This window comes from Sander lucioperca, chromosome 8 (genome assembly GCF_008315115.2).
Source record: "Sander lucioperca isolate FBNREF2018 chromosome 8, SLUC_FBN_1.2, whole genome shotgun sequence".
Classification (NCBI taxonomy): Eukaryota; Metazoa; Chordata; class Actinopteri; order Perciformes; family Percidae; genus Sander; species Sander lucioperca.
In genome coordinates this window covers 15,528,895-15,555,143 of record NC_050180.1, presented here as the reverse complement: position 1 = coordinate 15,555,143, position 26,249 = coordinate 15,528,895, and the positions used below count along the sequence as shown (strand labels likewise).

The 26,249-nt window shown below is 40.0% G+C and overlaps 1 protein-coding gene across 9 annotated transcripts in view; it reads right to left on the bottom strand.

The window, feature by feature from the left end:
• Nucleotides 1–26,249, bottom strand: part of nalcn (sodium leak channel, non-selective) — an 87,607-nt gene that overhangs the window by 36,108 nt on the left and 25,250 nt on the right. For all 9 annotated transcript variants that reach the window (XM_036004275.1, XM_036004274.1, XM_036004279.1 and 6 more), the window contains 4 exons: nt 8,405–8,536; nt 6,447–6,614; nt 2,261–2,452; nt 523–660 (listed from right to left, as the gene is read on the bottom strand). In XM_036004275.1, coding sequence (XP_035860168.1) covers nt 523–660; nt 2,261–2,452; nt 6,447–6,614; nt 8,405–8,536 — 630 coding nt within the window. The remainder of the gene's footprint in view (nt 1–522; nt 661–2,260; nt 2,453–6,446; nt 6,615–8,404; nt 8,537–26,249) is intronic.

Here is a 26,249-nt window from a genome sequence, read left to right as displayed (position 1 = left end):
GACATAATGCTTTGTGTGAACACATTACCATATGTTAATGTCATTATCCTCATTACCATAAAAATAAGATTTTTTTTTTTTTTAAAGTCTGCTTAGTAATTGCATTTGTTGCTTGTTTTGTTCCGGAAGACATCCTGTCTGTCTGGGGTAAAGTGTGAGTCATCCTGAGACTCTGTGCTGTCTGAATGCTCCCCATATCAGAAGGCCAAACACTGAAATGTCAGCACTTCTTACGCCTGCAAGTCTGATTAACTGTGATTAGATGTAACACTTGAGAGAGCACTGAAGGGATGGGGGCACTAATTAATTACATTAAGAAAACAATTCAGGTATCCTTTTGTCACTTATTTTTACCAACCTGCTTTTACTGACTGAATAATAGAAAATGAGTTTGAATTGAATACTGCAGCAAATATACAATGAACTAAAACGTAACATACCCAAAAGACTATAAACTGAAATTCAACAGTCTCTTCAACATATTTGACTTCTACATTTGAAACAGCACAGTGGGTTCCTCACCAGAGTAGCAAACAGATGGTAGAGGATGAAGTAAATGGCTACTACCGGAGCCCACATATGACCTACAGCCACCAGAGTCTGGTCCATGACATCTACCCAGCCCTCCTGGGTTAGGATCTGGAACATGGACATGAATGCCTATGGGGAGGAAAGCACAGGATAAGAGAAAGTGAGAGAGGCAAAAGGCGAGAGAGTGCATCTGAGTATACAAGCAGAAGCGCTGAAGAGATGAAGAGAAAGACAGAGACAGGGAGGAAATTACACAGAGTAAACTGACATTTGAAACATGCTTTTTCACAGGAGAGCAAATATCACACAGCTGATGCACATGCCCCCATCTGACCATACTTCTCTAGCTAACGATTGGGAGATTTTGAAATTTAAGGCAGAGAAAGAAGAGAGGAAGTGAGGGGACAGCCATCTATTTTTTTACTCTGTCCTGCTGTCCTCTCATCTACTTGGTAGAGGTCAGATAAAAGTGTAGGGAACAGCCAGCTGCAACACTGTGGCCCCTGGAGTCAAATGGCACGCCTGCGCCTCCTCCTTAGCATCTCACCTCCAGACAGCACCCCCCCCACAGTCTCCCCCACCCCCCTCCCAGCCCCTCCCACCTGCTCCCACATCCCAGTCACTGCAGATAAAGATTAACCCAGCAACAGGTCTGCCCGTGGGGGAGACAGCCAAACATCATTAACTATGACGCGTGCGTGTGTCTGTGTGCACATATGTGGTTGTGTGAGGCACAAGCAATACGGAAATGAAGAGAGAAAATAAGAGCGAGAAGGGTAACAGCATACAAGTGGCATCTGTTTACGAGCAACCCCCCATGTCCCGCTGTGCCCGGGATCAGTGAAATGTTGGGAGAAAAAAAATGAGGATGGAAACATGTGGCTAAAGAGAGAAAAAGAAGCTCATGAGCACTTAGAAATCAAAGGAGGTACCACATCTGTTGACCCATCATGCAACCCATCATCAGGCCTCCCCATTGCTTGTCTGAGGTGTCCCTCTTGAATTTCTCGTATGAATTCCTGAATGTTTATGCAGTGTATTTCATATACTACCGGTATCTCCTTATTTTAACTATCTCATGTTTCCCTGAGAGCACATTCATTGAACATTAGGGCACATTCAGACAAAGTGTGTTTTGAGCAGCTGAAGTGAGCTAAGTCTTTAGAGAGTTTACTGGTTTGGTCTGGTTTATTTGTGCAGTTGAAACCAATAGTATCCAAAATCAGGTGGCTCTTACTAAACAACTGCTGATATTGCCTGAAAATGCTGGCTAAATGAAATAAGAATTAAAAAAACGCAGGATTTGTGCATATAAGGGAAGATATATTGACATCTAATAACCAGCAGTTACTCACAGGAAGCCTTGCACAATAAAATGAGAGAAAATTACAGCCTGCAGTGGTGGTTATACTTGACTATTTATTTATGTATTCTTACCTGCTATGAACATAGAGAAGCTAATTACAGTAAGGAGTTAAGTCCATCATGCTTAGCAAAAGTTACCCTGAATCAAACTGAATTTTAGACTCCTGATGACAGGTCAGTCAGTCATGACTCATTTATACACAGTTTACCTAAAAGGACACATACAAAAATGCATCTAAGAAATACGCTGAAGGTATGATCACACCCATAGAAGCTTTCTAAAATAGATGACTCTTTTTCATAATAGACTTTTTATGCAGATTGCCCTCTTGGTGACAGGTTAAGTGCGAGTTAAGTTTCTTACCCTGGGGAATGTGGTGAAACGGTCCAGCTCCTCCACAAAGCAGAACATCTGCAGGCTGATGGCCGACATGACGATGAGGAGGCTGGCTGTGAACACCACCAGGCTGCCTAATTTTTTACCTGGACCAAATATCTTATACACAAAGTCCTCCAGAGCTGGGGAAATCTTAATCAAACGCACCACACGTAGCACCTGAGGGGAAGAAAGACATAAATTTCTACTGTTAGGTTGCTATTTGTGTAAACATTGTTAATTTTGTTGCATCAGTTACAGTACACCAAAGGAACAGAGAGGTGGTATTTTAAAGATAGTTTATAAAAAATATCAGAGTTATAAAAGAAGACCCATTGGCAACATTAATTGGATATTGATTTTTTAAAAACAGCGCAATGATCTTGACAGTAGTAGAGGTGCAGTGATACTATGCTCTGTCAACAGGCTCAGTCCCTAAATTGCTTGTGGTGACAACAACCCCCAAAAGGTAATGCATACTGGTCCGGCTTTGAACAGAGAGTGGCTATTGATTGAGCTCAGGGCTGATGCCCCTAGCCAAAGATTTTTCTTTAGAATCTCGCTCTACATGGCTATCTTTCATTACTCGGGATATACAGCAAAAAAAAAAAAAAGAAGACAAACAGGGGATACTGGGAAAAAGGGAACCTACAGTAAACAAATACAGTAATAACACTCACAGCATGATGACAGATGGGATGAGACTAAACTATATATTTTAGTCCTGACAGACCATGATGACCACCATCCATTTTACAACAGACGCACACTCTGGGGCTAAGAGCTTACCACAAGAGGGTTGGGTCAAAGAGGATATAAGGCTAAAACAGCAAAACAAGTTATTTGCCTATCTTTCTTTTTGTGCAAAGCCTGAGACCAACACAGCTTGGGAATCTGAAATGACATCCCAGGATGACAATGACATTAACTATACTGTAGACTCAAAATAACTACCAGTAGTTATACTAAGTAAAATAAAAATGTGATATAACTATTCATTTGCATGCAGCACCATTAAATAAGCAAGGCTCTGATTATGTTCCACCATGGCCATCAATACCATTAGTCCTGACATTTTGCTAAGTAAAGTACTGATTTAATATTGATGCTTTTTGTTTTAATTTTATAATTATGCTGCTTTACCCAAGTCTATTATATTGATACATATAACAAAGGGATTATTCTTTTCCAATGTAAAATACACTATTATATGTTCTTTAGTCTCCCTTTGCCAGACCCTCCTCAAAAGCGCGCTGAAGGAGGGTCCACATAGCATTCGGGAATGGGAGGAAAATGTGCTCTGGTTTAATGGCATTTCTTTAAACCAATCAAAATCATCATGGGCGGTGCTAAACTCCGCATAGAGCCACTGCAAAATAGTCGTGCGAGAGAAAACTCAGATTGGACAGATAGTCTAGCGAGCTGTCTCAGTTTACCATGCAGAGATCTGAGGAGCAGTCAAAAATAGTCCTCATAAATCCACCGAATTTAAAATTCCAACACAATGAAAGCGGAAGGAAATGGAAAATAGATGCATCCGGCAGAATTTCCTGCAGCATCAGAGCAATCCCGCAAGTGGAACGCGAAGGATATAGACTACAGTATATGATCTTTTACTTTTGATTTCTTTGTATTAGCATGTCTGCAATCCGAGAAATAAATGTGACTGTTTCTCATGCAGACATCAGACGAGCAATAAACAATCTTGAATGAAGTTCTTTGATGTGATGAGTGTAAATTACTTTTACAAGAGGTTATCACAACCACAGTTCAGGCTCAAGGCCAGATCTGGAGAAGGAAACACGATAAATAACAGAATGTCGTTGCATGGCTGAATCAATTAATTGTTTTTGTTTTTTTCACAACGAGTATTGTGTTTCTTCTGCAGCTGTGTTGCCTGTGTGTGCTTCTGGCTCTAACCTCTTGCAAGACAAAGCAATGCTTAACATAAAATTGAACAGCACAATATGTCACATTGTCGCTGTCACAGATATCCCTTCCAGAATTTTAAATCCATGTTGGCCAAATACCAATAATAACCAGAATCGGATCAGTGCATCCATACCAGAAATGTCCAAATATTATACAATGCCCTGCCTTTCTGAAAAATGCATTGACTGAACTGTTAAATCGTGCTGCAGTTGAAGTCGTTGAAATTCTGAACACACAGAAAGGAAGTGTTGAGGGGGGGTTCCAGTAGCTGATTAAAAACCATTCTGCCAAGTGTACTGCCTGTGTGTATGTCTGTACGTATGGACTCTAAAGCATGTGACATTTAGTCCAGACTGAAAGACAACTGGTAAGGCTAACCTTTATCAGTGAAACACCTGTTGGTTGAATAAAATTAAATACAAATCCGAAACAAGCATTGCTTGTGTAGCCTAGTCCCTTCTCCTATAGCCAGCACACTTCTGATTACCTCACAGAGCCTTAAGGTTAATCACTTGTGACTAAATGTCACCTGTTTGAACTGGGACCTACTTGGGAAAATATCAGCAGCGAGAGTAAATGATAAATTCTTTCTCATGAGTAAGTGAAGCGCGTAACTCCCAGTTGCTCTTTAAAAATTGCTCATTAGCCAAAATCAGAAAACTAATATGAATGTGTGCAAATGTATGTGTGCAAGTTATTGCTGCAAATGAAAAATCTAGTGACATTACACTTTACAAACTTGTATTATATGTGCATGTTATTTAGCTACAGTATGCTCTGAGCTTTGAATTTGTAAAAACAGATTTTTTTTTATTCTTTAACATTATTCTTTAAAGAATTGGAAGGGAATTTTTCATTTTTTTGTGACTTTTCACAAAAAAATGAAAAATTCCCATCCGATTCTTTTTCCTCAAAGCCCTCCATAAATCATGAACGCGATGCTATTCAGTAACTAATTATTAGGATAATAGAACATCTTGCCAGCACATTTTTCAATTTACCTTCACATTTGTATTACCATGCAAAAATAAGGTAGTGTAACAAAAAACAAAAAAAACAGTATTACTGAAATGAATCACCAAGCTAAAGCAAGTGTCAAGTCATTGCAAGTCAATTTGTATCTTTTACTGAAAAAAAAAACAGTGTTGACTGTGAAACAAAAAACACTATTGTTTATATTGTAATATCTAGAATATGATTTTTTTTTTTTATCTAAGAACAGTCAGTCAACAATTACTTTCAACGGAATACAGCTGCAGTATACATGTTTGCATGTGATTGCTTGAGTGTAAGCATTGCACATGTTTGGGTGGCAGCTGTTGAGAGAGTCAGACAGGATCGGGGCAGCTTGTATGGTCAAGGCTCATTAAAGACATATCCACAAGCCCTTTCTCATCAGATCCTTCCCAGAGCTTTTCATCGGCTACATCACGTGCCCTACAGCAAGGTGACAGGGTTAAATGCTGGACAGAGTGCAATACTTAAAGGCTCTAGGTGGATGATAATGCTACGGTACGAGGCACCATTGGTTCATAATATACCCAGTTAATTCATAGCTCTGCCTTGAGAACTGGAAAAACTGGGTAGTCATAAACTGGGCAACTGTCCACACTTTGGAGGATGTTAGATCAAACACATGCAAACGTAGAGGCAAACAGAATTTATAGAAAAAAAACTGCAGACCACCACTACTAGATACATCTCTATTGAGGCCAAATGCATCACACATTATTGCTTTCAGCAACAGAATGATCGAGACTTCCCCAGCTCTCTGCCTCACATTCAGGAATTGAGGACTCAGACTCAGCTTTTTGCTAAATATCATCAAATAATTTATACTTTATACAGCAAATGTCCTCGAAAAATGTGTCATGACTGAAAAATGCTACAGTTTAACTCAGAAATCACTTTACTGAATCTCTGTTAGACATTTGTGGTGACAGTACATTTTAACGAATGAATAGAGGAGAGGTTTTAACAGAGGAGACTGTTATGATTGATTCATACTCGTTAATGCATGGTCACAGGAAAGAAATGTCACTAAATGATTCACAGCTTCTGTTCTTCACTGCAATTGTATCTGAAGTGTGGATGATTTAGTTTCCTATTTAGGATATCAACGGATTTATGTATGTTTATACAGGCATGCATTTGTGGAAGTACATATTGTAAAAATGTGTGTGTGTGTGTGTGTGTGTGTGTGTGTGTGTGTGTGTGTGTGTGTGTGTGTGTGTGTCCATACCTGAAAGTAGGTGAACTGAGAGTGGTAGAGGTCAGGGTAGATGTGCAGCGTGGTGCCGACCACCAAGAGAGATTCAAACTTGTGCAGGGAGGAGCTGATGTAGCCGGTAAAGCCCAGACACCAGATTTTCAGAAGAGCTTCCAGGTCAAATAACACAGTAAAGGCAACCTGTTATGAAATGGAGAGAATAGCAATCAGGGTCTGCATTTACTCCCTGCCACAACAAATTTCAGTCAACAAAAAGCTATTCTACAATAGTTAATGTGGTAGGCTATAGTATTCCTTTAATGTAAAGAATATTTCTGTGCCATGAAATATGCTTGATTAAGATTATGTTTTTAATGTCAGAGATGAGAGTTAAAAGCTGTGTATTAAACAGATATATTCAGTGCTACAAGTCATGGTCCACTAATGGTGCCAGCTTTTTGATTCAGCTGCTCGCTGAGGAGAGCAAGACAGACATAGCATGGTGGCTGTTTCTCCACCAATCCTTTCCCGGTTTCTTTTTTATTATAGACAGATGGACAATATACACATGTACATTTACTCAAGCACTGTATTTACCAGTAAGAACAATATTTGGTAACTTTACTGAAATATTTCTTTATTCTTCTGTTGCACTAAATTACATGGGGAAACATTGTACTTTTCAGGGTAATATATTTATTTGACAGCTATAGTTACTTGTTACTTTGCAGATAATGATTTAACATACAAAACATTCGTTCAATTTATATATATTTACATATGTACAGATTAAACTACCTAATAGTAAGTAGTTCAGACCCCAAAAGCTACAACACTAAAATATGTATGTTAATGAATGGAGTTTGAAAGACTTGAGGTTCTAACATAAGATGCATCATGGAAAATGTAGGGTCTTGTTTTTTTGGAGCTTGAGCCATAGTAGGGACTAAACATCCAGATATGTTGCTCTTTGTTGACCGATTTTGACCTTTCTGTTTTAAATCTGTCTTTTACTAAGCCACCAACTTTACTGTATGTGCAATACTAAAACCTTGGATGACTCCTTTCAGTGAAGGATCTAAATTCTTCGACCACCACTATCTTCAGCAGGGGGAAATACGGTAAGTATCAGAGAATAAAATTGGCACCTCACCAATAAAATGTGCATTTCTCCATTTAACTCTAAACCCAGTGCCTCCATTTTCCTATTTTCCCTTCACAGCCTTCACACAGATTGGAACAAATCTGCAGATCGATGGCTGTACGATATACAGTAGATAGAGGGAGTGAGAGAAGGTAATATTGTGTCTGTTTTTTTCCCCCTTTTTCTTATCTCCTCCATTCAGCTGTGTGAGAGAGAGAGAGGTATGAAGGGGAAGGGGGAGGTGGGCACACTCCTCACCGTCTTCTATGGAGCTTTACCACCTGCATACTGATGACATCAAACCAACCTGCATGACACATACAGCAAAGTGTCGTGTGCATGTGTGTGTACTTCAAAACAAAAATGAGTCAAATAAAAAAGAGCAAAAATACAATTAAAATATGCATATACTAAAGTTGATCAATTGGTTAATACAGTACAAATGAAATGTATTTTGCCCATTATTGAACAATAAATATACGGATGTATGGATTATAAACTGCCTGATATCCTAAAGTTGCATCATGCATCATGTAAGTGGAGTAATGTGATGAGGCACTCCGATTATGCAGGATTAAATCTTGTTTAATAACAGCCCATGACATTGGAGGGGATTCAAAACAAGGACCTCTACTGTAGAGCAAAACCAGCATCTGTGCCATTTAACAGGCATTTAACAAAAGATGATCTCATACTGTTTTTATCTGATAAAACAAATAAAAACAAAGCTTTTAATAAAAGCCTTGGTCAAAGGGCTTGTGTTAATGTTGAAACCAACGGCTTGAGGTGGACACTTGGGAGTTGTAAGAAAAAGCAGGACATGAAAAAAACAAAAAAAACACCTCACCTCTGCCAGGTAGAACTCATCATAGTGCCTGCGGTAGTTCTCGCCTTTATAATAGTTGCTAGCAGCAACGATGACGTCCACAGCGACCATGCTCAAGATGAACATGTGGAACACAGAGGACCGCATCAGTTGCTGTGGAAACAGAGCAGTGTTCAATTGCAATCAATGTAAATTGCACACAACAGGCAAAGAGGAAAGAAGAAGTGCATAGAAAATCATCGGCCATATTCATTTGTGTCACAGTGAACTTGATCAATTTCTGGTTTGGATATCAGTCAGGAATACCATGATAATTAAGTACAGCATTGTCTGAGGTAAATTGTTTTCAGTCTGATGAGGTTATATTAAGTCAGGCACAAGACGGACAGACAGAAAAATAGTTATTAATGCACCACTGAGCTAGACTAATTACTCTAAAAAAGAGATAGCAGCAGTGATGATATTTCTTAACTCAGATCTGCTTTTCCCTCAGTGTAAATGTGTTCTCATATATATATATATATATATATATATATATATATATATATATATATATATATATATACACACACATATAAACACACACACTACCGGTCAAAAGTTTGGGGTCACTTATACATTTCCATTCCACTCCATTCCAGACAGAATACCAGCTGAGATCAGTTGCATTGTTTTTTTAATCAGGGCAGCAGTTTTCAAATTACATTATGTGCTTACATAATTGCAAAAGGGTTCTCACTGTTGTAGACAGAAGTGGCTGAAGAAAGCTTGAAATCCATGCTTTTTGGTCTAAACGTCATACCCAAATTAAAAGTGGTACAGCTCCCATATACTTTGACACTCTGGGGTGTGCCTGATATCATTGGAAAGGTAATTGATGTGGGTGTGTTTGTGTATTTGAGAAGTGTTGTATTTTGTAGTTTTTTGGCTTTTTTCTTTGCACTTTTCAAATGGAAATAAAAAAATGCACAGACATATCTATTGAAAAAAAATCATATAAAATCCATTTTTGAGTCTTTTGGCTTCGATTTTTTCTACAGATGTATGACTTGGACGGAAATAAAAAACCTCCATTCTAGCCTCTGTAACTCTGTGTCAGTAAGGCCTAGAATCACTCTGACACTTGTAACAAAAACTTGAGAGTGTTACCTTTCCAATGATATCAGACACCCCTGAGTGTCAAAGTATATGGGAGCTGTACCACTTTTAATTTGGGTATGACGTTTAGACCAAAAAGCATGGATTTCAAGCGTTTCTTCAGCCACTTCTGTCTACAACAGTGAGAACCCTTTTGCAATTATGTAAGCACATAATGTAATCTGAAAACTGCTGCCCTGATTAAAACAACACTGCAACTGATCTCAGCTGGTATTCTGTCTGGAATGGAGTGGAATGGAAATGTATAAGTGACCCCAAACATTTGACCGGCAGTGTATATATATATATATATATATATATATATATATATATACTGTATATAGAGAGTGAGACAGATGATGGTCAGATGTTCAAAGACAGAAAGAATATCATGTGATACGTAGCACAGGCGTGGGTTCTTTCTTTTTGGATGTGCCAACTATAGACTACACTGTATATTAAGAGGTGGAAACAGGCAAAGAGGGCCAGCAGCTAAACTGCAGGAAATTCAAAGTAATCAGGAGCCTTTCATTGGTTGCTGGGAGAAACATCCAGCCAGACAGCAGAATCAGTGTGTATTCAGACAGCCGGAAACAAGAAAGGGAAGGGGCAATAAATGTATCTTATTTCCTGTGGGAATAGCAGTGGCATTGAACGCCTACAACAACATCACATAATAAAAACAATCATGCCTTAAAAGAATGTGAGGAAAACTAACCCCCAAAAAGTTGGACAAAACATGCACTCCTCATTTAGACAAACACTGTAACTGTGCGTTCCTTTGGAGACAATATGACAGATGTGATCACAGCCTTGTACTGCATGTATGCGGCATACTGAGCAGCTTGTGAGTGGGTAGAATACCTCACCCTAAAAAAAGACCTGCATGTGAGACTGGTAATAGGAAGGATTGAAAAAGTGAAAAATGAGAGGAAGACTTGAAGAGAGATGAAGAGTGTTTGCAGCATTGCTGGAAAGATCAAATTCACCACAGAAAACGGGACCATTGCCATCCACCCTCCTACACACAATTACACTTACAATACAAACTTTTTAAACTCTAGAATGCCTGATCTGCAAGTGGTGCTTTGAAAACAAGTGATGATGATGGAATTGTTGTGTTGTTATGTAACGTTCAAGATGGCAGCACTGTGTGCGTCCTGTGTTTGACTCTATGTTTTGTCTTGTCGGACATGTTAAATGTATGTGTTTTTAACTAAATCACTCAAGAGCAAAGGATTGACTCGCGCTTTTTTCCTTTTCCTTTGATGGAACTCATTACAAAAATGGACTGTTAGCAGCGTAGCCTGCGCATTGTTTGAAGTGGAGCCTACCTGCTGCGTTTCCTGCATTTGCCAAACTTTGGGGGTCGCATGCTTCGTTGTCATCGGTGGCTCATCGCTCCTCTCTCCTGGAGGCCTGTCTTGGCTTTGCTTGTTGGGCGGATTGGAGGAGTTTGCTGGACGTTGGCTTGTGGAGGGGATCAACATTGAGGTCGGTGGTGCTTTCTCGCCTTTAATCAGCGGCGGGTGCTCCTTGTCTCTGGCCCCTACCCCCAATATTAATCCACGGAGGTGCTGCCTTCGAACCGAAATCCTTGAGCTCGATTGCTGGTTGTTTGTGTGTTTCCCCACATTGCTGACAATATGAGAGCGGCGCTGCTAATATGGGCAGCTTTCTGCATGTTCGATCCAAGTGTCAGGCCAGACTGTGCTGAAGGTAAAAATGCGTGTAACTTTGAACGTTTTCCCCTGCATCGTCCATCAAAACACACACGCACGGATCCATCATTTCAAGTGATTCCAATTGCAGTTGAAATGGAACCAAGGGCAAATCTGACTGTCGTTTGCCTTCTCACTCTACAGAATGCATTATGCCCTACGAAAAAATCACGTCTGGACTTTAAAAATGGACAACTCAATTACAATCTCCCACTAAAAAACTTAAAGCAGCGATGTCTGATAATGTTGATGCTTTTGATGGCAGGTAATATAAATCCAAATCCTGGTCCGGTGGGAAATTGTCTTTCAACCCCGCTGGAATTTTCAGTTAGGTCTGGCCTTGGTGTCCTGCATTTAAATGTTCGTAGTTTAATGCCTAAGTTAGACCAAGTAAAAATCTGGGCCAAGACGACCAAAACTGACATTTTGGTCTTGTCTGAGACCTGGCTCAGGAAATCTATTTCAGATAATGATTTTGCAATAGAGGGATATAATGTTTTTCGTTCTGATCGGAAAAGTAAGGGAGGAGGTGTTGCAATTTATATAAAATCAAAATTTCATGCAACTGTTTTAAAGTCATTGTCCATCCCAAAACAGTTTGAGTTATTAGCCATTGATTTACACTATGGAAATGATTGTCGTCTGAATATTGTTGGCTGCTATAGACAACCCTCAGCTGTTAATGACACTCTCACCTCACTGTCATCAGTGTTAGCTGAGTTACAAGTAAAAGAACTCTTACTGCTGGGTGATTTAAACTGGGATTGGTTGTCACCAGTGTCAAACCAGTTTAAAGAATATTGTGATTCAGTGAACTTAACTCAAATCATAGACACACCTACAAGACCTAATCTTAAGAACCCAAGCAAATCCACTCTTATTGATGTCATTTTAACAAATAAACCCCATACATTCAGCCACATAGGAATTTTTCTAGATGACATCAGTGATCACTGTGCTGTAGCAGCTATACGAAATTGTAAGATTCCAAAAGTAAAACCTAGAATTATTTAAAAAAGGAGTTTTAAGAACTTTGATATTCAAGGTTTTTTGCATGATGTGTCTGCATGTGACTGGGATAAATTGATTTTAATATCTGATGTGAATTCTGCATGGCAGTATTTCCATACAATATTTTTAAACATGATAAATAAACATGCACCAATTTAGAAATTTAAAGTGAAGGGCCGCGATAATCCTTGGTTCACCGAGGAACTGTCTAAACTTATTCATGAAAGGAATTCAGCCTGGGCCAGAGCTAGAAAAACTGGCCAAGATAAGGACAGGGTGGTTTTTAGAGCCCTGAGAAAAAGATGCACAGCCCTAGTTCGCAAGGCGAAATCTGAATTTTATCTTAATGAAACAACAAGAAATTTAAATAACCCAACTAAGTTTTGGAAAACCATTAAGTCATTGTCCCCTACTACTAATCATGTAGTGGTTTCCTGAACCAATTAACAATAAATGAAAAGCAAATAACCGATAGAACAGTGATGGTAAATTGCTTTAACAAGCATTTTGTGATCTATATATAATATATTTGGGATCTATATTCAATGGATCTTCTGAAAATCTTTTGAATGTATCTTACTCAATGGGAGATTATAGTCCTCTCCCATTGAGTAAGATACATTCAAAAGATTTTGAAGATTTTACGCCTATTACGAGTCATGAGGTCTTAATGACCCTGAAAAAATTGGATACTCGTAAATCTGCAGGGCCTGATGAGATTGAAGGTATATTTTTAAAATTTGCAGCAGAAATCATTGCTGACCCTTTGACATGTATTTTAAATGTATCTCTGGAACAGAACATTGTTCCTGAAGATTGGAAATCTGCTCTGGTTCTACCAATGCTGAAAGGTGGTGACCCTTCTAATTTGGACAATTACCGTCCAATATCTAAATTATCAGTGATAGCTAAGATTTTGGAATCTATCGTCAGTGAGCAATTAAAACAGTTTCTGGTTAATAATAATATTCTATCTGTCTTTCAATCTGGCTTTAGTAACAATCATAGTACTGCCACCGCCATTATGAAAGTACTTAATGATATAATTAGTGCTTTAGATGATCGTAAATCATGTGCTGCGTTATTTATTGATTTAACAAAAGCCTTTGATACAGTCAATCATGTTATCTTATTATCACGATTGGCTTGCATTGGCCTCTCTGATGCTGCTATTGGTTGGGTCAGTAGCTATTTAAATAACAGATGTCAACGTGTACTTCTAAATGACTACATGTCTGAGAAACTTACTGTTAACTCTGGTGTGCCACAGGGCTCTATTTTGGGGCCCTTGCTTTTTACAATATATATTAATAACCTCAGTGAAAATGTTATGCATGCTAATAATACCATTATCTACTGTTCTGCAAAATCACCTGCTGAGACAATTTTAAAGCTACAAAAAGCATTTGAAAATATTGAGCTCAATTTACATGTATTAAAGCTAATTCTTAATGATAAGAAAACTAAATATATGTTTTTTAACAGAACCCGTAAATATGGACCTTTCCTGCCTCATCTCCACACATTACAGGGCAGGCCAATAGAACTAGTTCCCTCGTACAAATACCTGGGATTTATATTGGAGAAAGACATGTCTTTTAGATTGCATATTGAGCAGTTAATCACTAAATCAAAATTAAAGTCAGGATTTTATTTCAGAAACAGTTCCTGCTTCACACAGAAAGTCAAGAAAAAGTTGGTTGAATCTATCTTCTTGCCAATTTTAGACTATGGAGATGTGTTTTACAGACACTCCACAACGTCCCTGTTGAAATCTTTGGATTCTGTGTATCATTCAGCACTGAGATTTATAACCCATGCTAACTACTCTACCCATCACTGTGTATTATATGAAATGGTAGGTTGGCCCTCACTCAACACGGCTCAAACATTGGTTGACCTTTGTGTACAAATCAATAACTGGACATACTCCTTCATATTTAACTACACTCTTAACATCTAGTAGATCTGAACATAATCTAAGATCAAGTAGATACATAATGTATGATGTTCCACAAACTAAAATGGAGTTTGGAAAAACTGCTTTTTGTTACAGTGCTCCAACTTCATGGAATGAGTTACAAAATCAGCTAAAATTGCAGGTTTTTATTTCACATACTGAATTCAAGTCCTGCTTTCCTGTTTTAAAATGTGATTTTCTGTTTTTATTTCTTATTTCTTATTGCTGTCCATCCCTGTCTGTCTGTTATTTTTTGTATGTTAAAGTGTATTTTTATGTGCGGCCTTCTTGGCCAGGGCCAAGAGATTTTAATCTCAATGTGATTTTTTCCCTGGTAAAATAAAGGTAAAAAAAAAAAAAAAATAGAAGATACAGTTATCTGTTTAACTTTAAACTCGTGGTTAAATTATGTATTGCTGTTTTAAGGAACAAAAAAAGGGTAAATAGGGAAAGAAAAGAGAAAAGGGGATCATACTTTGTAAAGTGAGCACAACTAGTAAGTCATCACTTTTTCAAAAGGCTGTTTTAGGGTTAAGACTTGGTTTTAGGGTTAACATTAGATTTACAGTACTTTTTGGTCAAGATTAAAATTAGGGTTCTTCTTACGTCTTCCCTAATCCTCCCTTTACTGTAATTAATAAAACTCTGGAAAGGGGAACATTTTATGGCCCTAAAAACTAATTAAATATCAGGCTGAAAAAGCAGTGTTTCATTGCTCTCTCTGGTTAAACGTTTCTAGTCTGTTTCACTTTTTCACACCAATCTGCTGGGTGTGGTTGTATGTGGTCTGTTGGACCTGTAACTACACCCAACAGTAGGGGTGGAAGGGTACACTGAAGTCACAGTTCGGTTCATACCTCGGTTCAGACATCACGGTTCGGTTCGGTAGGCTACAATGGAGGGAAAAGCATAACAAAAATGCAGAAGGCAATTGTTTTTATTGTGCATGTCTCAGGCTGTACCACCTAGTGTCATCCAGTCTGTCCCCTGAGCTAGCTGCAACAGCCTGAAGGGTATAAAGTAAGATAAGTAAACAGTAAACAATAAGTAGGTTACCCCACATCATCTCCAGACTCCATCTGGAACTTGTAAACAAAATAAGACAATCAGCTAGTAGTGTGATATGGGAGACAAGCGCTGCTCTCATATGTGAATGCACAGAGCAGGGGTGTTAAAAGAGCAGCTTCGTTTACACAGAGCAGGGGTGTTAAAAGAGCAGCTTCGGTTAGGCTACACAGAGCAGTTGGCGAATTGTGCCGTTAGCTTCACACGCTAACAGCGGAGCTAGCAGCAAACAGCGAAGCTAATGGCGGAGCTAACAGCTAACGGCGGAGCTAAAAGCAGAGCTAACAGCGGAGCAAATGGCAAACAGCGAAGCTAACGGCGGAGCTAACAGCTAACGGCGGAGCTAACAGCTAACGGCGGAGCTAAAAGCAGAGCTAACAGCGGCGCAAACAGCAAAGCAAATGGGCCTGGAAGCCATTTGTGGTCGAGCCAAGAAGGGATACAGCTACAGTACATCCGTGTTTGGTTGTATATGGAAGGGACTAGTTTGCTTTGTGTGGACCAGAGTGATAGAGAAAGACATGGCTCTGGTCTGGACTCACTGGACTGACTTGACATGTAGGCGGAGCTTGGGAGCTGTCGGTACACGAGCCGTTCTGCCTGCACGATCCGTTCTGCACATGCGCAAGATAATACTGTTTTACGTATCCATACGACCTGCACGATCTGTTCCACGCTAGCCTATGGCTAGCCTCCACCGGGAAGCTAACGTTAGTTTAGCTAACAGCTAATTCGGCTAACCGCTAGCTGACAGCTAGATTCAGTCTAAAATAACGTTAACTCAAACGTAATGGGAAAAGCAGGCTACAGCTAAATTAAGACTTCACAGTAATAACAATAAAGACAAGTATTGAGTGATTGTATTTTAAATGAGCACAAGTAAAGTAGAACTGACGTAACAGCTGTTATATATGTTAGGTGTTTGTTATATATGTCAACGTTTATTTTCAAGTTTTATTTTGAGGGTCTTTTAAAGTTATTACATGCTGTCTCAGCTAGCAGTTGGCCGAATTAGCTGTTAGCTAAACTAACGTTAGCTTGCCTGTGGAGGATAACGGCAGACCGCTACAATCAGCTAGCAGTTAGCCGAATTAGCTGTTAGCTAAACTAACGTTAGCTTGGCTGTCGACCGGAAGCGTGGAACAGATCGTGCAGTCGTAAATCCTCGTACAACCGCGCATGCGCGAACATTTTGCGCATGTGCAGAACGGATCGTGCAGGCAGAACGGATCGTGTACCGACAGGAGCTTCAGAGCTAAGGCGGGGCTACAGATTAGGTGTCCCTAAGAAACGCGTATGTAACAGTAGTTCCACATTACATTAATTAATTTGCACGCAAGTTTTATTCATTTTTATACCGTGTATTCTCCGTGTAAATTCATGTACCGAACCGAGACACCCGTACCGTTTCGGTTCAATACGAATACATGTACCGTTCCACCCCTACCCAACAGTGATGTCACAGTGTACTGACACACCCTTAAGTAAACCATAAAACAACTGCAGGGAGGTGGGAAGTTAAACCACTGGTGGTCGGCAAAAACAAGATTTTCAGCTGGTGTTAAGTTGCTTTTTAAAATAATGCAACACGTCATGAACACACAGTCATTTACACAAATGTGAAACTCCCTGCCTGAGCATCACGGGCTAGCCAAATCCATAGCATCTTTTAAATTTACTTCTAAAGACCCAGAAAGCCTTTCCCTAGTTTTTATAAGGTACATTTTTGCTCATTGTTTTATGTTTCACTATTTTAATAGTTTATTACTAAACGCAAAATGCTATTACTCTTCTAAGCTCAGCTGATGGCCCAAACCGATAGAGCTGCTAGCCTTTGAATTGAGTGTTTTTGCAGAACATGCATACATACCACTCTACACACAGTGCTTCGCTCCCTGACTGAGATTGAACGTGACAAAGCAGTTTGACATTTCCAGCAACCAGACGCTCTCCCCCATGGGTGTTTTGGCTGAACGGAGTTGTGTGTGTATGTGTGTACGTGTGCGTGAGGGAGGGAACTAGAGAGATAGAGACAAACTGACAAAGAACAGAAAGTGCATGCTTGTGCGTATGAAACGGTTGATTTTCTCAAGGTCCTGACTTTGCCCATATTCTCTGTCAGCTTTAGGGAATCACACTGCTAAGAAAAGCTGGAGAGCAGTGTGCATCTGTAACCTCTGTCAAATGGAGATACAGTCTGCCCATCCAGCTCTGCCACAGAATCACCTTTTAATCTTTCCCTCACATTCCCCTTTTTTTTCCAAAATTGGCTTAAGATGTGGTGCACTTCACCAGAAAATGCTTTCAAGTTGTTCCCAAGGCAAAATGGCCTAGTTCGCCCAATGCAGCCGAAAAGCAGGCACTCCATATATGGCCTTAAGATGTCAGAATCAATTCAACAGCATCAGTTGTGTGACAAGATGGCTCTCCCCTGCTGTCTGATGTTTCTTAGCTTGTGCGTCTCTGAAATCCTTTCACACGTGTTTGATGGATGCTGTATATTTGTGTTGCCTCTGGCTGGGTCTATGAAACACCAGGTGCTCATTGTGCACAGGCACAAGCATGCACACACACGGACATGTCAAAGTCAAGTTTTGGAGGAGCTACACATTTAGTTGCAGCTTCACAACACAAACACTTGCATCATTCCGTCTGAATCAATCTGAATATTAATTTCTAATTAGGGGGGTATACATATGCATTATACCTGGGGCATGTCCAGTGGCTGCAACTGTCATGCAACCCAGATAGAGAGGCAGACCGACAGACCGACGACTGCCTCCTCGTGCTCCGTCTGTTCACTCAGACTGCCAAGGAGGACAAATGCTCTTTCTGCTGGTACATGAGACGAGTGTAGCACATGTGCACATAGCTGGCACAATATAACAGTATTCGCACAGGAATTGTCACCAACAGACTGGGCCATGTTCTGGCACCGTCTCCTGCTACAGTTTTCTCCTGTTTACTGGGATTAAGAAGAAACTGAGCGGGATTACAGACTGCTTCACTTGACTTATCTCTTCAGTCTCCTCACTGGCATTTGTTGACAATGAATAAACATGTGATGATGATCAGAGTTCTGTCAATGCTCTTTTCTTTTTCACTGTATGTAGTATACAACTGAACACATTAAAAAGATGTAGAACAGGTATTTTAATTCAGAAGTCTTTTGTCAAACTGGTGAACAGCACAGTTAACTTGTGGCTAAATATCTACACAGTTATTTTAATCTAAAACTTTGGGCGTAAATGAGTGGGTGTGTCTTGCTGGGTTGGGGATCTGGCGAAGTGGGAGCTCTTTGGTTTATTATGGTCCTGACTCATGTCTCTGGCTGGAAAACAGGTCTTAATAAAACATGATAGTCTGCATGTCTGAGCCCTCCAACTCTTAATAATATCTGCTGTGCTTCACCACCTCTGTGTCCATTTCCTGTCTGGCTATTCCTTACTGAGTTTTGGTTTATTTTATTCCAGCATAAATCACTTAATGTGCACCTGGCTGATTGCAGTCTATACCAAATAAACAATCTGATTCAGTCGTTGTGTTCTGTCTAAGAGTGTTGATCTCATGGGACTGGTCACATCTCGTTCACTCATTCCTTGCAGGTCATTTTGTTTTGCATTGTACACATATATCTACCCTGATATGCCCCAATGCCTTTTTTCACTTTCACCATCGATAGCAATCTTCTCACTGTGATTACTCTCCTCCTCTCTTGTTTTTTTTCTCTCTTTCCCTTTCTATGCGCCCTCCCTCTCCTTCCACACGGAGACAAACTGACCTTAACCTTGACACGTCGAGCGGCTGTGTGTGTGTGTGTGTGTGTGTGTGTGTGTGTGTGTGTGTGTGTGTGTGTGTGTGTGTGTGTAAGCATGAAATGATGCAAGTGGTGTCACTGGGAAAATCCAGAAGGCAAAGATCTGTGAGAGGGGAGGGAAAAGGAGGGTTCCAGAGAATCAATAACCTCTGGCTTGCGAGGGAGAGGTCAAAAAGTTGTTCCTTTCATTGGACCTCAGTACCCCCCAGTGAGCTGCTGGGCTATCCATTACTCTGCTTTTAGCTTTGTGGACAGAGGGCTCAGTGCACGAGGAGTGAGTAGCATCAGCTGCTCATCGCCAAAGAGGCGAAACTAAATTAATCACATTTTCCTCCTGGATTACTAGAAGTAGGTAGCATTTATCATGGCTTATATACCCTTCTCTAGTGGTCATTTTAAAGCTGTTTTAATTATTCTAAAACATAATTCCTTAGTCCCTTGATTTTTTTATGTAGGGGTATTTAGTCTATGTTGCATTTTAAGGACTTTACTTTTTTAATCCACTGGGGTACACCTGTATATAGTGTCTCTCTTTATTTTTGGTTATAGCAGCCAAAGCTCCAATCTGCAGTGTAATTATGCTTATGGTATGGTGGAGCACTAGAGGCTAATTAGTAGTCCAGATCTGTAGGGAAAAAAACGTGATGCTTCATTAACCTCCATTGGTCTGTACTGCTACCGCAAGAGGAAAACTGAGGGACTTAGAAAAAGAACCTTAAAAATGAATGTCTGAATTGTGAACAGATACAGAGGAATGGGGTGTAAAGTTTCAAAATGGCAAATTGTGTTTTTAGAGGGGTTATGTGCCTGACTTATGTGTTTCTTGGCTGGGCACTGTGACATCCTGAAGTCTCCACTGGTGATAACAAGACCATAACCCTCCATAACAGCAACATATCGTTTTAACACTTCATTGTTTGTACAGGATGAAACAAACATGACATAATGGGCCCTATCTTGCACCTGGCGCAGCACAGCGCAAAGCCCGACGCAAGTGTCTTTGCTAGTTTAAGACCATTTAAATAGCAAATGCACCTGCACCCATCTTTGCACCCATGGGCGTGCTGGTCTTACAGGGAGGTGTGTTCAGGTGAATTCTTGGTGCATTACTATCTTGAGGCAGCGGGAAGTGTTCGCGCCATTGACCAACAAAAACCTGGTCTAAAGTCAATAGCGCAGCATTTCATTGTTATTTTAACAGCAAATTAGTAAAATGCGCCTAGGCTTATGCACATCGCGCGCACACTATGCTTGTTACACACACAGGGTAGCGCAGCAGCACACAAACATGCAAAAGATTACGAATAAAGATATTACGGTGCAAATCCGCCATCATAATAGCAATGCGCCAATGTACAAACGCGCCTGGCTTTTAAAGGGAATGGGAGATGACATTTTGGTTGGTTTATTGCATGTTACGCCCATAGACTGTATAATATTAAAGTGCCCATATTATGAAAAAATCACTTTTTCTGGGATTTGGGGTGTTATGTTGTGTCTCTGGTGCTTCCACGCACATACAAACTTTGAAAAAAATCCACCCATGCTGTTTAGAGTGAGATACAGTTTCTGAATGTGTCCTGCCTTCAGTCTCTGGGTGAGCTGTTCAAAATCGGCACGGCTTGTGACGTCACAAGCCGAAACGAGCAGGCTAACCGCAACCATTAGCTCGTAGCGTTAGCATGCTAACGCTATGGCTAACGCTAGCATGCTACCTCGTTCTCAATAGCAAAGCACTGCTACAACACACACAAGTTCACCATAATCTACAAAAGAACTACTTACATGTGCGCCCTCATTTAGAAGTCTCCCAGCTAATCCTGCCTTGTAGCTGACCAAAGTTGTAGAAACAGCCTTTCTTTTACTGTCTATGGAGCTAGCTAGCTGACATGATCTACATCTGAGCTACTGGGCATGTGCAGTGCAATCAAAGATAGTACAGAAGAAGAAGAAGAAAAGAGGTCTCACTCTGTAGCTAAAACAGAGACCAGGTGAAAAGAGGAGCTGCAGCAGTGAGAGAGAGCACTGCAGTACAACACAAATATGGTGTTTTTTGAAAATTAAACCATGTAAACCTATTCTGGTACAACCTTAAAATACAATTATGAACCTGAAAATGAGCATAATATGGCTTCTTTAATGGACAGAGCATGTGTGACGTCACCCATTGGTTTGTGGAGATCTGCTATGAGTCGTTGAGTTTGCCGTTACGGTGACGATTTTAGACGAGAGGGAGGAGTGAGGGAGGAGCCCTTACACTCTACGTTACGTTACACACTTTCACTGGCAATCACATCATAGCCACGCCCTAAAACACCCCCTGCTTTATTGCCGATTTTAAAATCAACGAGACCATAATTAAAAAAATTAAATCACTCTGTATTGCAGAAGACTTAAAACTAGTGATTGATACCATAAACTCATTATGAAAATGTTTACTGAGATAATCAATTAAGTGAGAAGTGGGTCAGTTTCTCATAGACTTCTACAGAAACTGACCTCCTTTTGCAACCGCACATGTTGCCCCCTGCTGGAATTCAGATAGAATGCAGGTTTAAGGCACTTCCGCATTTGCAGCACTTCGCCGAACCGGATGCTTTGTCCATTAATATTATACAGTCTATGGTTACACCCAAAACACACCTATGAATTAATGAAACACTAAGTACAACCCTTTTGAACCATGCGCCCAGCACACGGACCCTTTTTTCCGCCATCAAACTAGCAAAAGTGGATTTGGACACGCCCTAAACGCACCTGCGCCAAGCGCTTCACGCTGTGCGCTTAGGTCGTTAAAATAGGGCCCAATGTGTTAATTAGTTAGCTTTAGTGCCTTTTTGTTACTTCTTTACAGAGCTAGGCTAGCTGTTTCCCCCTTTTTCAAGTGTGTATACTAAGCTTAGATAATTGGCTGCTGGTTCTAGCTACATATTTAACATACAGTACAGACATAAGAGTGGTATCGATCTTCTCATTAAACTCTTGGCCACAAAGGGTATAAGCATATTACCCAAAATAAGCTATATGAACAAACCACAGTATTTCTTTAAAAAAGAAATACACTATATAAAGGACATTGTGGAAGCTACTCAAGGGGCGAGTTTCTAGTTACAGAAAACTACTGACAGTTATTAACAATAGAGCACAATATTGATTCAAAGTGTATTGAGTTTCTTCGTTGGTCTAAAGCTTAGGCATCAGAAACTGAAGCTTCTCAAACCAAAAAAAAAAGCAATGCATTTCTAATAGTACTGGCCACACTCACTGACAAGTTTAAGAATAGTTGAGTTCATAAACAGCACAACAATTATGGCTTAGGATGACAGATCATAATAAAGACTACTGTATGCTGAGGATTATCACTTTCAAAAAACATTGAAAAACAACTATCAGAGTGGGAGAGGAACACTCTGAACACATTTTGGAGGGCTATTTTGGTTTGTATCCCCTCAGGAGGGGAAGCTGCCGTTTCCTCTCTGTCTCCAAAAAGAGCAGGTGGTTAATCAATTATGTGTTATCTCCAACTGCTGCAACACGTTGGACCCAGGCAGACCAGAAAGACACCCACACACATGCACAAATGGACAGATGTCAACAGGCAGATCGACAGGCCAACAGTCAGAAACACAGAGGCTTGACCGGCTATGTACAGGTGGTTTAAGAAAGTCTGACAGGTATGGGTGAGGTAGCAGCAGACAAACAGAACAACACACAGATAGCGCCCACCTGCCAGCCCTGAAATATTTTAATCATCTGACGGCCAATTACTCTGGAGCCAGGCAGAGCAGAACAGAAACCCACACTTCACTTCCCCGGCACTCGCAGATGGCCCTGCAGGCTGGATCTGCACTGCCTGTCTTCACTCTACCTGTCTACTCAGCTAGCACTGCTCCCTTCTGATATGGGTGAAAAAGCAATGAAATAAGGTGTTTGGCGAGGCTTCAGAGAAAGAGAGCAGGGAATATTCATCATTTATTGAAAATGGTACCATGCCATCCCACACTCTCTAATAAAACATCAAAGAACAGAAAGTGCTGGAAAATAAAATTATAACCCATTCTGTCCTATACATAGAGAAACAGGTGTGCACTAAACTCCCCAACATCATCTACTAATGCTCATGTACATTTGCAGTATTCCTATGGTTAAACGCCTCGAGATAAACAGCTTGTGGGGTAATTCTACTGTGGGTTACAATGCCATTTAACCATTGCAGAGGGTGCAACTAGATGACATGATCAAAAAAGCACTAGTCAAACCTCAAAACCGTATCTATCTCTCAAGCTCTCTCATTTTTTTAATCAAGTCTTCTTTGTCATTGTATGGCAGGCCAATCACAACAATTGACACATCAAACTCAAATGTATAGGAGAGTTTAAGGCTGGTTATCTGTATTTTATTTTCAAGCAAATCCAGCCGCAATTTTAAGATACAGATTCCCAGGTCAATATGTTTCCTTCTTTCTTCTTTCTTTCTAATTGACTTCTTGAACTTAGCTTTCATAGTTTTTTCCAATGACCCATGCAAGCTGTCTACTTTGCTTTGTCTTTCAATATTATCCATCTTTGTTTGTCGTCCCAGTGGTGTGTGATTGATTTTTTTCATCATGGTAGTTAGTTATGCATCAAATAGCTTTGTCATTTGTAAAAACCGTGGTAAAATGTTACCACCAGGAATTTGTTTCTACCTCGCCTACCTACCTCTTATTGTAGTCATATTAGTGTGACCAAAGTTTGTCGCACACACCTGGTAAGTGGCAGCCATATCCTCTCTGTAAAGCGGCCTTTTGGTTAGGTTTGAACAGCTGGGTTGGATCTTGCAGTTTCCTGACACTATCACCATCAGAAAACCATTTTTAGAATGGTTGATGGCTTGACATGTCAAATGCTGTCAGTATGTGACTAGCAACTAAAAACAATGGATGACTTTTGAAAGAACTGTATGATGCACGTCAAAGTCTCTTTCAGTACTATTCAACTTTTACACTATTTGATTATTATTTACCTCACATTTGACACTTTGAATGCTCAAGTAGGCAGACATTTACACAACAAAAGTTACTTAAAGTGACGCTTAAAAAATGTGGCTATTGAAAGTTAGTGATTTTATCCTGAACAGAGACCAGTGGTGAGCTTACATACATGTGTATAATGGATTTCAATCATTTTCAATTATAAAATGTTATAAAAACATTCATGGACAGGTTTTGCAGCATAATCTGATACTCTGCTGTCCATCTGTCCGTTCATTCTCAGTACTCAAATATATCGTTATACACACTGCTTCTATTTGTAGCTCATGCATTGAGGTGCTCGTGCTTACAGTGAGCATTCACAACAAACATAAGCACATAGTAACAAATCATGTGCTGTATGCACATTTTTCAGTCATGAAAATGTGTTTTCTTCGGAATTTATTGTAATTGACAATTACAGACAAACTATATCTGCCTGAAAGAGTAACATAAAACAATTGCATGTTTTGGTGTATTTATTGAATTACTTTCTTGAACAAGTCAAAGTCAACTTGGAAAAAGAAAGTGGACCCTTGGTTTTATTAACTAATTAAACCATATTTACAGCAGTGACCTCAACCAAATGTTTCCTGTATGTGAACGGCTCTCTTCAGTTCATAGAATCAACGAAACAAAACACCGGCACTCACAAATAGGGCAAAACCACACGTGTTTCAGACTATTTAGTCTATCTGTGAGTGCCGGTGTTTTGTTTCGTTGATCCTTGCCACTATTAATCAAGCACTCTGTGACCTTGTCACTGGCAGATCATTAACATAATGTCTTGTGTAACACTGGTCCTACTATAAAATATACTCCCCTAATATTAATATTAGGAAGGAATGATAAGATCATCATCCCTCTATGTATTTCTCTCCTTCAATTGTGCTTTTTAGGCTCTCCTTGATAGGAGACATATATTACAATTTCAAACCTGAAACACTCCATGTTAAGGAGGTGTAAGTTGTTCTGCACTCTAACCCACCAAAACACTGTGTAACTTGGTTCTCCTCACAGAATGTCAATCCCACAATGTCTGCATCTTTAAGGTGGTGTTCAGACTTAAAACACCTGTGTTTAGTGGGTTTTAGTGTGGGTGTACAGCTACAGGTACTAGTGAGAAGTATAGTTTGAATCATAATGCATGAGTTCAAAGGCACCAAAACACTGTGTGAGTGTTTTTTTTAAAGCAGATTTTAAAGTTATCCTTGCTGCAATCATTTCTCCTACTCGGCTACTAACAGCAGAATTATGTAATTTACATTACAAAGTATTCCACTAATGTCCTCTGGAACGTACAGTATATGTTAGGTAATGAAATGCTTAGCTAGGTGATGTTGTATTGTTGCAAAGCCAGATTCAACTTTTTTGCCAGACAGGCAATTGTCTTGCGGGAGCCCTCGGCGTTGGGACCCCCACTTTGTCAAAGCAGCAGTCTTAAGACACGAAAGCTGTGTTTTTTGAAACAGTTCTAATGTCATGGCCTAATGCCTCTCTCTGTCAATCTGTTAACCCTTCATGTTACAGTCAGAAGTGGTACTCTTGTTTGCAGAGAATGACAGTTATAGCTATTCAATTTGTGTGAATGAGGCAGATGAAGCAGCCTTTGGGTGTTCCTTGTAATGGAGCAGAGGGCTCAGAGAGAAGTGAGCTGTGTTTATCCCTCTGGTTATCTAAATCTTTCCTCCAACTGATGATGAGGCTCTGGGGTACATGCTGCTTTAATGGGGAATACTGCATATTTCACATTCTTTCGCTTCTCATTTCTTTCCTTCTTCTCTACCCCCTTTCTCTATTTTTATTTGTGCTCTCTTCCTCGCTCTGTTTGTGTATGTGCCTCCTTCAAGCTTAGCTCTGGAACAGTATTTTCACCATGAGGGTTTGTTGACAGCTATCCTTCCTCTTATAGCTGTAGACGCTATTGGCAGTATCTCACAGCAAGGGCCCAGCCTTTTACACCATACTGCTATGAACAGTGGGCCAGCTGCAAGCAACACCCGCTGCTTTCAGCTTATCTTTAAAGCCCAACCATTTGGATCACACCGACCACAAGGCAACGGTGGCGTCCATCATGTAGACATCATTTAAACCTCATCTATTCTGGAGCAACATCGTTAGTGAAGCTTCACACATTAAACATG